Source organism: Trachemys scripta, chromosome 12 (assembly GCF_013100865.1).
Source record: "Trachemys scripta elegans isolate TJP31775 chromosome 12, CAS_Tse_1.0, whole genome shotgun sequence".
Lineage (NCBI taxonomy): Eukaryota > Metazoa > Chordata > Testudines > Emydidae > Trachemys > Trachemys scripta.
The window spans coordinates 19,114,786-19,126,604 of record NC_048309.1 but is presented as its reverse complement, the minus strand read 5'-3'; the positions used below and the strand labels follow the sequence as shown (position 1 = coordinate 19,126,604).

General features: G+C 48.2%; 1 protein-coding gene across 1 annotated transcript; it reads left to right on the top strand.

Moving 5' to 3' along the window:
• Positions 1-7,255: 7,255 nt before the first annotated feature.
• Positions 7,256-11,393, top strand: FITM2 (fat storage inducing transmembrane protein 2). Its single transcript, XM_034787883.1, has 2 exons — positions 7,256-7,510; positions 9,172-11,393. The coding sequence occupies exons 1-2, from the start codon at positions 7,338-7,340 to the stop codon at positions 9,785-9,787; spliced, it is 789 nt and encodes a 262-aa protein (XP_034643774.1). The 5' UTR covers positions 7,256-7,337; the 3' UTR covers positions 9,788-11,393.
• The last annotated feature ends 426 nt before the right edge of the window (positions 11,394-11,819 follow it).

The window sequence follows — 11,819 nt, the reverse complement described above, 5'->3', positions numbered from 1 at the left end:
GCCAGCGGGCAGGAGGCACTGGGGCAGAGGGGAGGTTCTGATAGAGGGGCTGCTGGTGGGTGCTCAGCACCCACCATTTTTTTCCCCATGGGTGCTCCAGCTATGGAGTCGGCACCTATGTCAGCACTACAACTCTGGGAAGCAAAGAAGGAAAAGTTTCAAAGATGGCTGCGCCCTAGCATAAGGGGTTTAAGCAGACAATACTTAACTCTGTGAAACCCATTCCCAGCCCCTATTATCCTCAATAATTTGCATGAATGCAGCTGTATTTTTTTAATTCAGGGATATGATGTTGTGACTAGTAACACTAGACATGGTCATGGCAGTACTGTCACTAACAACATATAATAAATCGTCAAATGCCATTATCCTGGATTGCCGCCTTAGCTGAAATTCTCAGTTCCAAATATCAGAGGGGTAGCCATGTTAGTCTGAATCTGTAAAAAGCAACAGAGGGTCCTGTGGCACCTTTGAGACTAACAGAAGTACGGGGAGCATAAGCTTTCGTGGGTAAGAACCTCACTTCTTCAGATGCAAGATGTCTTGCATCTGAAGAAGTGAGGTTCTTACCCACGAACGCTTATGCCCCCGTACTTCTGTTAGTCTCAAAGGTGCCTCAGTTCCAAATGAAATCTGCAATGTAAGCTAACTCCAACGTATCCTTCTCTTCTTTCAGACTGCACATTGTCACAGATTTGCTGATGACGACTTTGAAAAATGCTTTGAGAAACGCTTTCTCCTTCTGTCTCATACAGGGTCTGCTCTCCCCTCCCCACACCTTGTTTTTACTACTAAGGATATTTGTATGAAAAACAAGATCTTTGTTCCATAGCAGTACCTCTGCTCCATGCTTTAATTTTTTAAAACATTGATTTAAAATTACTTCCACAACAGCTGTTTGACAAATTAAATCGCTCATAAATATGATAAAATCACAGGGGGACAAATCCATCACTGAACGAACTCCATTGCTTTCAGTGTAGTTCCACAGCAAGGTAGGGGTGTGTGTGTGTGTGTGTGTGTGTGTGTATAGTCATAAGATCGACAATCTTTTGAGCTCCAAGAATTCACTGAAAATGGGTCCTGTTGGTATCCAGGAAGTGTGGTATCCACTGTGAAAGGACCTCCCCCCAGCCTAAGGGGAGGATCCACAGGTCCGTGATCTGAATGGGTGAAAGGCATGCACATTATCTTAGGAGGGACACAGGTGAGTTGGAATACGTGCTAATGGTTGCATAATGTATCCCTTAGTCTCTCTCGGTTTTTGAGGTGACTAGTAACTTATTTGACATTCTAAAGGGACCTCTCTGACTGGTTAGAGAAGTGAAAGAGTCGTCTTTATCACTTTAACAGGTTAGATTGTGAAGCTGAGGTAGACAAGAGCTTTTTGATGTACAATGCACTTTATTCTTTGATGTACATCAAGGAGCCCACTTAGTTTCAATGGAGTGTCCCAGCATGTGATCCCCTCTGAAAGCAAACAAAAACTCTGTACAAACAGCATTATGCATGCCATCTGCCCAGGACATGAACTATTGACCCAAGGCTGACCAGAGATACTATGACCATCAGAACATGTGTGGACAGGTCTTAGCTCCTGCTAGCAGCTCCTGATATTCCCAAGTGCAGAATACTACATGGAGAGGTGAACAAGACAAGGAAATCTCAAATTTTGGAGATTACGATGGACATAGGCCTACAAAAGGATCTTAGGACAACAATGTTTATTTTTATTAAAGACTTTGCCATTTCAAACTCTGCACAAGTCTTGTATTCAGGCTCCTTGTCTCTGCAGCTGGACAGCCTTTCCTAGCCCTAGAAACATGGCATTTCACCAGAATTGCCAATTCACTTCTGCATCACCACATAAAAATGAAGACACCTTGAAACAGCTAGCAAATGGAGTGTTCTGGTTCTTCCTCTTTGTCCCTGCTGTTCAGAAAAAAGCTCAGCTCTGTGGTCAGACTCAGCCAGACATGTCCATCAGTGCAGGCCTAGTTGATCTGGCCTCTGAGGTTCGCAAGAAGTTCCTATCTAGGTCAAGCCAAAGGAAATGTATTTGTCAGACACTATCACCCACTATATTCTGCTACCTTAATATATCTCAGGGGCTCAGCGACAGAGCTGTGTGATACAGCAGTTCCTGTTTGTGGAGAGTGTGCCAAGGTAGTCTGCTATCGAGGGTGATAGCACTGAGTTGTCAGCCCACCCTACCCCCTGGCATGGCCCTTTAAGGCTTCAGAGGGTCCAACAGATATATATGAGACCTAAGACTTCATGGAATTAATTGTACTTGAGGAAAGAATCTGGACACTGTAGCCCTTTCGCCCAACCAACTGGGAAGGAGTTGGGACCCGGGGAGCTCTCTCTGCCTTCAGAGCAGGGCGACCCTCACAGAAGGCTACCCTGCTGAACACTCCAGAGTGGAAGGCTAATTGGTAAGGGTGTTCAGCTAAAGGGAACTGGGAATTTAAGTCACAATCCCAGCTCCAGGAAAAGGGCTGGGGAAGTAATCCCTGCTTAAAGGAGAGTAGGAGTGATTAACCTAAGACAAAGAGGCCTGGGAGAGAACCCTAGCTCCAGATAGAGGGCTGACAGGGACCTTCTGCTCAGAGGAGGGTAGGATTGGCTCACCTAAGCCAAAGAGCTAGGAGTTACTTGTCATCTCCCAGCTGCTGTGAGTAAACTTGAGGGGGTAAAGCTGTAGAGCCAGAGAAGCAGTGGTGAGGAACCAGAGATCCCAAGTAAGGATATTAGAATCCAGAGATGGGGGGGAAAGATATTGACAAGATAAGTAAAAGATAGGAGCAGCCCAGGAAAAATGGCAGAGGGGTTGAAGGAACAGTTCTTGGCTACCTAAACAAGGTGCTAGGGCTGGAAACCAAAGTAGAGGGTGGGCCTGGGTTCCCTTACCTTCCCTCTTGGTCTGGGGAATGGTAAGGGCATCAGAAAGAGAAGAGGTCAAGTATTGTGGGTCCCAGATGCAGGTTGAGGACTGACCTCAGAAGCCCTCAGACTTTGGGATTTCCTATCTGGGACTTTTCTGTTAACCCGGAAGGGGAACAGACTGGACAGTGACCTGGCTGGAGGGCTAGGCTCTGTATAAAGATAGATGTTGTGACACAAGAATGACTATGGGAGGGCATCAGGCTGAAAAAAAGCCCTGCACCACCAGACCCAGACTCAGGGAAGTGGTCTGGAGGTGAGAGGCATGATGACAGGGGGCTATAAAAACTTTGTAAAGTTTCTGGCCTATGTTAAGTTCACTACCCTTCCCTTTGAGTTCTGAATTTGAACCCAAAACCTCAAACCTCAGTCAAAACCATCAAGTTTTATCTGGTTTCCATTCAAAACCACAAAAGTTCCTGAGGTTCATTCAAAACTTGATTCAGATGTTCTTGCTTGAAACTTGACCCAGGTACACTGAAAGATTCATGAAGCTTAGTAAAAGTCATGTGAGCTTTGGGTCTGTAATAAACCCCCAGAGGAGGTGAATTTTGTGCCCAGTTTCTGGTTCATTATTAAAGGCTCACATGGGTCTGCTAACAAGTGAGATAGTAACAATCTATGGAGCAATTCATTTCCCTAAATGAGGCTGGATTCAAAGGTGGAATTCCCAGGAGTGCAATACCATTCTGCTCCATTTCTTGGCATTCGTATGCACAACAGAGGATTTTTTCCAAACATCTGGACAGTGATGCATATTATTATTTGTGACTTTTTCCAGTGTAGGAATATCAAGAAAGGTTCATGTTCATTTGGATGATGTTGAAAGATCTGGGAATGATTCATATTTCCTCAGTTTGACCCAGCCTGCTTCATCTCTGGGCCTTCATTAAATCAGATAAATTAGAAATGGAAAAGGCCTACTCGATCAATCAGACCAACTGCCTCTTTTACCACTTTCTACAGTTCTTCCACAGCCTTGAGGTTTAAACATACCTTTCAGATATTTGTGGATTCTTATCATGTCTCCCCTTGTCATTATATAGTCCATCAAGATATAATTAGCTTTTTATACTTTCTTTGTAAATCTCCAGTTTGCAACCATACCCTTCACCAGCTGAAGTGTATCTTTTTCTATTGCAGGAGCAGCTATTTCAGCCATTTCTACCATATCCTATTTACCTGTCTTAATATAACAGGGGAGAGGTTTCTGTGGCAGCTTACAGAACTGTCTCCATAGGAGTCCTTTATCTGCTTTAATAGGGTTGGTGTGAGCCTCCTGATCAACACAGGACAACAATAATATGATACAAATTCCTACAGGGTACCTGAATTCTCTGATTCTCAGACTGTGGACTCTCCCTAATTGTTTCAATGAGAGTCAGTCCTGAACTCCCCTACATCTGGTCAGCTCACATAAAAGCTGTGTGTTCCCCAGAGTAAAACAATCAATCACTTTAATATTGGATGGAAAGGCAGACAGAGATAAACACATAGATGTTTGGGTTGGGTGGGCTGTTTTTTCTTTTTCCAATTAACCTTTTGCCTATCTAAAGCAGTTTCCAAGGAGACAGAGGAATTGTTCAACCCCTTGATAAATGGTTCTCAGCTGACACTGGAAATGCTCTCCCCAGAGTGGGGCCTCTGACAGCCACATAATATGATTGTACTCAGCAGAGCAATTCCTTAAATTTAGTGTGTGTGTGTGTGTGTGGGGGGGGGGGTCACAGAGATTTACTCAGCTGTAGCAGCTGACATGTTTACCAAATGAGGTTCTGCCATACAGTTCTCAGCAGGACAAACCTCTGTATGGGGTCTGTAGCTAAGCATTATAAATTACTTGGACAAAAGGGAGAAGAGGTTGTTTTTGTGTGTGTGTATGTGTGTGTGGTAACCTAGTAGCAAGCCATATGCTCCAAACCACTGTGACAGACCCAGCTTCGGTACCCAAACCTGGTCTCCTGTGCCAGGAGCCACTGGTGTCTGGCAGCATTAAAAAAAAAAATTCTATTTAACCACTAGCATGGTGCCTTGTTGCTCTACAGTACTTTGTGTGTCCCAAAGAAGAGTAGCATTGATGGACCCTGAAAGGGACCTATCAAGCCATTCTCAGCCAAAAATACCCTCCTGAGAACTTGAGATTAATAGGCATGTACTTAGACTGTAAGATCTTTGGGACAGGGACTGTTTTTTTGCTCTGTTTGTACAGCACCTAGCATGATGGTGTCCTCCGTCCTACAATAACAATAGGCACCTATGCTCCCTACACAATGCAGGAGAGAGAGGAACCTAAAAATGGGATCCACAAAAGCCTGCATGCTAGATGGAGAGATGCCAACCTGAGGGTGTATCCTAAGCCCCACCCCTCTCACAGAGATAGGCACCTAACTACAGGCTGAAGGCAGGTGCCCTTTTCTGTTTGTGATCTACAGCCAGGAACTCCTCTCCTGGAGTGGAGCACTTTAGGTGCTTAAGCTGCTTCTTAGGAAGGTCAGGCACCTGCCTAATTTGAAACAAAATGGCTAGAAGAGAAGGTGGTACTACCACCCCTGTAACTTTTAGCCCAGAGGTTAGCACACACCTGGGATGCTGGAGACCCAGATTCAATTCCCCCCTCAGCCTGATCGGGAGAAAGGATTTGAACAGACTCCCACCTCTCCTGAGAGTGCCCTACCCACTGGGCTATGGGATGTTCTGAGTGGGTGTCCATGAATCTCTCCTGTTGATGCTGTTTTTGGATAAAATAATTAGCCATTGGGCCACTGAGAGAAAGTGAGAATGATTCCATAGCATGGTGGTTAGTCAACCCAGGTGGGAGTGCAGAGGGACTAGAGCAGGGGTCAGCAACCTTTCGGAAGTGGTGTGCCAAGTCTTCATTAATTCGTGGTAATTTAAGGTTTTGCGTGCCAGTAATACATTTTACATTTACAGGGGCCGGCGGATGGTACCCCAGACTGGTAGCGGGCTGAGCAGATCGGCGGCTGGGACCCAGGCCTGCAGTGGCCTGAGCCGCTCAGCCTGCTGCTGGTCTGGGGTTCCTTCCGCCGGCCCCTGCCAGCCGGGGTCCCGTCTGCCGGCCGGGGTTCCATCCATCCAGGACGGCAACAGGCTGCGCAGGGCCAGCGGCTGGGACACCAGGCTGGCAGCAGAGTGCCACAGGTTGCCGACCCCTGGACTACAGCATCCTGAGTGAGGCAGCAGCGGGAATACCAAAAAGCAGAAACTTAGGTGGGTAAAGAACTTTTACAGCAAAAATAGGTGGCAAGTGAGTTTAGGCTCTGGCCTGGGGAGTTAGATGGCACCAGAGCAGAGCAGGGCAATGGTGGCTAAATCCTTTTGGGGATTTGGCTGAGGTGTCTAGTCACTTGAGGCCACACGGAGCTTGTCAGAGCCAGAGCGATAAATGGAAGTGACGCAGGTAAACTGATGCAACCCCCCCATCCAGGATCTGGTGCTATCCTGAGGCTGTCAGGAGTAGCCCGGTTCCTTCCTTTCCCCAGGCATGTGGTGCCACTTAGTGGAAAGCTGTGAAAAAACTCCGAGTTTATTGAATTGTATCAGCAAAGGGGCCCCGGCTGGTGCCAGCGAAGGGGGAGCAGGGCTCAGGCTGGCTTTAAACAGCCCCATTCCTGAGGTAAATGCTACCGCTCTGCTCTGCCCGTGGTGCTGCCCAGAGCCTTTGCCCCCCGGCACTGCAGTGACTTACTCGCCCCCAGCTGGAGAGGGGGCTGTGTTTGTGCTGGAGCCTCTGGAAGGTGCCCGGAGGCCGGGCTCCCTGGCGGGTGGGTGGGTGGGTGGGAGTGCCCTGGCTAGAGCCGCACGGTGGCCGTGCCGTGCTGGTGGGGCCCAGCCACTGCTTGGCTCTGGTAGCCGCCTCCTGCAGCCCAATCTGCCTTGTGATGAAGATAACGACGCCTCCCTGGGGCTGAGGGACGGGACACGGGGCCCCGCCAGCCGCCCCCCAGAGCCCGGCCTGTTCACTCTGAAGCCTACCGATGGGAGCCGGTCACGGAGGGGGGAAACCCCAGAGATTCGCCCCGGCGCGGCTCCTCCCCCCGGTCCTGCACGGGGCGGGCACAGCCCGGCCGCGGCGGTGCCTGACCAGACCCGACCGGCCCTGCCTGGCAAAGCTGCCCAGTCTCCCGAGATAAATACTCGACTCCGCCTTTCGCAAACAAGCGGCTCGGTAAGAAGCGACTTGAGCTCCCTCGGCGGCCGCTAGATGGCGCCGGCGCCCTTGTACCCTGGACTCCAGTGGGAGCGGTGCGTCGTGACGCACGTACGCACGCGCGGTGACGCAGTACGGCGGCCGGGAGAGGCAGGCGGGCGCCGCCGCGGCAGTGTGATCATCCCGTCCGGCTGTCGCTGCGCTGGGAGTGAGCGTACTCGCGATGGAGCCGCTGGATCGCTGCGCCCGGCCTCTGCGCACCGCCCTGGTGCGGAGCTCGATGCGGCTATGGCTGCCCTGGGGCCTGCTGGGCCTCATGCTGGGCGGCTCCCTCCTGAAGGCGCTGGGGCCGCTGCCCGACTCCTACATGAGCAGCAAGCGCAACCTGCTCAACATGTGAGGGGCGGGGCTCCGGAAAGGGGGCGGGGTCTGCGCCTGCTGGGGTGTGCACAGGTGGGGGAGGGTGGCCTGGAGGACAGTGCTGGGGGTATGAGTGACCCTGCTGGGTGGTGTGTGGCTCGGGGGGACAGCAGGAGCTGGTTGAGCCCTGATCCAAGTGGCCCCAGCAGGCACTGTTGTGATGGAGCACAAGCTGGCCCACCAGCAGTGCAAACGTGCCTCCTTTCATGCAGGGCTGCAGAAGGATACTAGAGAGTCCGGACACGCATAACACTGTCATCCTATTGGGCCTGGTTGCTTGTAGGACACAGAGGGGCAGGGGAGCCTTATGCAGGGAGCCAGCCAGCACCGGCCGTCTGTGAGCAACAGCATTAAAGGGACCTGTGAACCTAACAGTCATGCATCAGCCTGCTTGTGCTATACCTGCGAGTGTTCCCGAGATCCCTGAGGTTCCTGCAAAAGACAGAGATGAGAGAGAAAATAGTTCTGCGTTTTTCCCTTTTACATTGTGCATCTGGCAGCCTTTTGTGTGCCGTCATTGTCGCTCTGTTAGTCTTTCTCCTGTATAGTAAATCAGTTTTGTCTGTTTGGATCTTCCACTCAGAAACAGGGAGACATATTTTTTAAATAGAAAAACATAGTTGTAAAGCCCCAGAAATTGGCAGGGAGACTTGGGGACAGGAGCTGAGAGCGATTAGATCAGATGGTGCTGACTCTCCTTCTTTCTTCTAGCTCCTAAAACACATTAAATATTTGGCTAAGCTTGCAAGGTCTTACATTCAGTTTGATGGCATTTGTCTGTTTAGTTATATAATGCAATAACTTCTGAATGTTGGAAAAATGGAGGACACTTGAAGCCCCTGCCATATTTTCAAGTATCTCTGCAATTGTCAGTAGATCAAAGAACTGGTTGATGGCAACAATTAATACCTTCCAGCATAACAATACCCCTTGTCTCATCCCTGTTCATCAGTAGTTTAATGTGTTGACACCCCGCATGATTTTTCTCCAGACAGAAAGAAGTGAAATAATGATAATGGGCAGTCCCTGGGATGAGGGGAAGGGACAGTAAACAGAGCTCTCGGTTTGGGGGGAATGGAGGATCACACAAACCCTGGGGGGGGGGGGAGGTGAGGAGTGGGAGGCATACAGAATCCCCAACGTGAGCATGGGGGGGAGGTTGCAGAGAATCCCTGGAGTTGGGAGGGTGGCCCACAGGGAACTTGTACGGGAGAATGGAAGGATGCAAAGAGCCCCTGGTGTATGCAAATGAGGGGAGCCTATGGGGGCAGCGGGTGGTGCAACACCCCCCCCCCCCAACCCCCAGGTTATTGATATTACTTTTTCACGTTAGCAGTTGTAGTTGCCATGGGGATGTAAATCCATTGTGGATTGGAGGGCAGGGGAGCTGGTCCAGACAGTCATGAAGAGGGAGGGATGTGTCCACAGTCTATTTGGCTGTCACTTGAAAGCTTAAGAACCCCCGTTCTCTAGGGTTCTCGATTAGATGCTGTGGTGTTGGGTGCTGTGTAAATAACCAAAGTAAATAGCTGTGAATGATGTAATTTAGAAACCTCTTCCATGTACACCCCTAATCCCTACCCCTTCCGTGCTGACTTGAAGGTTAATATACGTTTCCTTTGACTTCTCCCTGGCAGCTATTTTGTCAAATTGGCCTGGGCCTGGACATTCTGGCTGCTGCTACCCTTCATTGCCATCACCAACTACCGTCTCAGCCGAAACGTCCTGGGGACGCTGCGGCGTATCAGCACCCTGCTGGTGGGCACCGTGGCCTGGTATGTCTGCACTAGTCTCTTCTTGCACATAGAGGATTTCATTGGGAGCTGCTACAAATCGCCAGCACTTGATGTGCTGTTCCAGGAGCACCTCAGCAAGTGGCAGTGCCGCCAGGGTGGTGGCTTCTGGCACGGCTTCGACATCTCAGGGCACTCCTTCCTCCTAACCTACTGTGCCCTGATGATTGTGGAGGAGATGGCTGTGTTGCGTGTCCTGAACACTGATCGGAGCCCACGATTACATGCAGTGGTCAATGCCCTGTTCGTTGCCTTGAGCTTTCTCACCCTGATCTGGGTCTGGATGTTTTTTTGCACTGCTCTATATTTCCATGACTTCTCCCAAAAATTGTTTGGCACCCTAGTGGGTCTATCAGCCTGGTATGGAACATACAGGTTCTGGTACTTGAAATCCTTTTCTCCGGGACTTCCTCCCCAAAACACTAGCTTGAGTTCAAAGAAGCTTAATTGTAGCAGATAAAAGTTTCTGTGTTTCAGATTTTGTTTTAAATACAGGAATATTAGTTTGTCCAATGCTACTTTTTTTTTTTTTTTTTTAAATAGTAAAGAGCATATTTAAGGGGATGGGAAGAAAAGCCAATAGTCTTTACAGTCTGATGCCTGGCTTGTGGCTATGATACGGTTCCTGGTGAGCAAATGTTGATATCACAGAACTGCCTACCGTGATTGGGTATAATTGGCCACCTAACTGAAATCTGAGCAGAGAGGCCAAGGGTTGGATCCCACCTGGAGACTGAATTATCTTCTCCCTTCCTGTGGGTCCTGCTGGGGCAAGCTTGAGGCCCATTGGCGAGGTGCTGTAAGGAAAGTCTGCACTGCTGCCTGTGTTCTCTCTACCTGTTCTGTTGATAAACAGAGTATCCAGGATTGACAGAGGTCTTCAGTCTTTAGGGCTGTCAAACCAACACCTTTCACTGATCTGAAATTCATCGTTCTCTTCCCCACCCCCATCTTTTTTTAAGATAAAATATTTCATATGGTCCAAATCTTGTGCTAGGTTTTAAGTCTGACTTTTTGAACACTAGTTGTAAACTTTACAAATGTGCCTGGGGCAGTGTATGGTGCTAACTATTGCAACAGACTTTTAATTGGCAATCAAAATGCACTTATTAAAGCAGAATGGAGCTGGGTTGTGAAGCCTCACATTCTCAGACTGTTAAATACTTTCACATCCCATAAATCTTAATTGGCCATCTGTATATTCAGCAGCGAGAAGAGAGACTTTGTTTTTTGAGACCCAGAGTCTAATGTTGGGTCATAGCTTTAAATTGACTGCTACTCTCAATCTTTGAAAATGAATTCCTAAAAAATAAGTTTTATTGCTTCAGTTGATTTTTAAAAAATCGATTTGTCCCTTTATTCTTAACACTAATTGTAAAAATAGCAAGATGGTATGTTTTGTTAAAATGTAATAATAAGATGACTCCTCCCAATTCTCTGTTAATTGGCTTGTACAAAAATGTTAATGATTTAAAAGATTTTTTTCTTCAGATGTTATAAGTTGCAAATTTTGTATTTGCAATAAAAAAGCTCTGTTTGATGTGTACCTTTCAGACGCCCTGCGGATTTCTGGCCTCATGTAACAAGTGCACTGACTGGACCCACTATATCTTGAATCATTCTGTTTATTGGGGATTGTATGTAATACAGTGTTTGCCAAGGGTACTATAGCAATATGCTTAAAGAAATATTTATTCTTACCTTTTTGTTGGCATCAATAAGCTATTTTAATTGCATACTAAGCTGTGGCAAAAAGTGGTAGCCAGTCAAACCCTATTATGATGTACAGATTGGGACGTCTCTGTTCCGTCCTTCATGTGAGATGGACATTTAGCATAATTTTTAGTTTAAAAAAGTTTTATCTTGTTTTACAAAAGGCTTATTCGTGTCAGGGTAGACAAACCAAAATCAGTTTTACAGCAGTAGTAGTGAGTCCAGCAGGCTATCAAAAGCTTTTCGTAGCTCATCTGTATGTCTGCTAAACTGTAGCTAGTTCTAATAGCACAGTAATGGACCTAATTTTCTACATTACTTGATTCTGAGGCTAGGTCTACACTACGGCGGGGGGGAAGGGGGGGAGGGGGTCCGACCTAAGATACGCAACTTTAGCTACGTGAATAGCGTAGCTGAAGTTGCGTATTTTAGGTCGACTTACCTGGCTGTGAGGACGGCGGCGAGTCGACCGCTGCTGCGCCGCTGTCGACTCCGCTTCCGCCTCTTGCCGTGGTGGATTTCCGGAGTTGATGGCAGAGCCATCGGGGATCGACTTTATCGCATCTTCACTAGGCGGTAAGTCGATCCCCAATAGATCGATTGCTACCCGCCAATCCGGCGGGTAGTGAAGACGTGCCCTGAGTTAAGTGTTTTGCTGCCTTTAGGACAAGGGGTTCCATACCCTGATCTTAATGTGTTCATTTTGCCACCTTAATACTTCTTTCCTAGCCAAAGAGGGAGACAGTCCTGCACATACAAACAGGTTCATTTCTCATTTG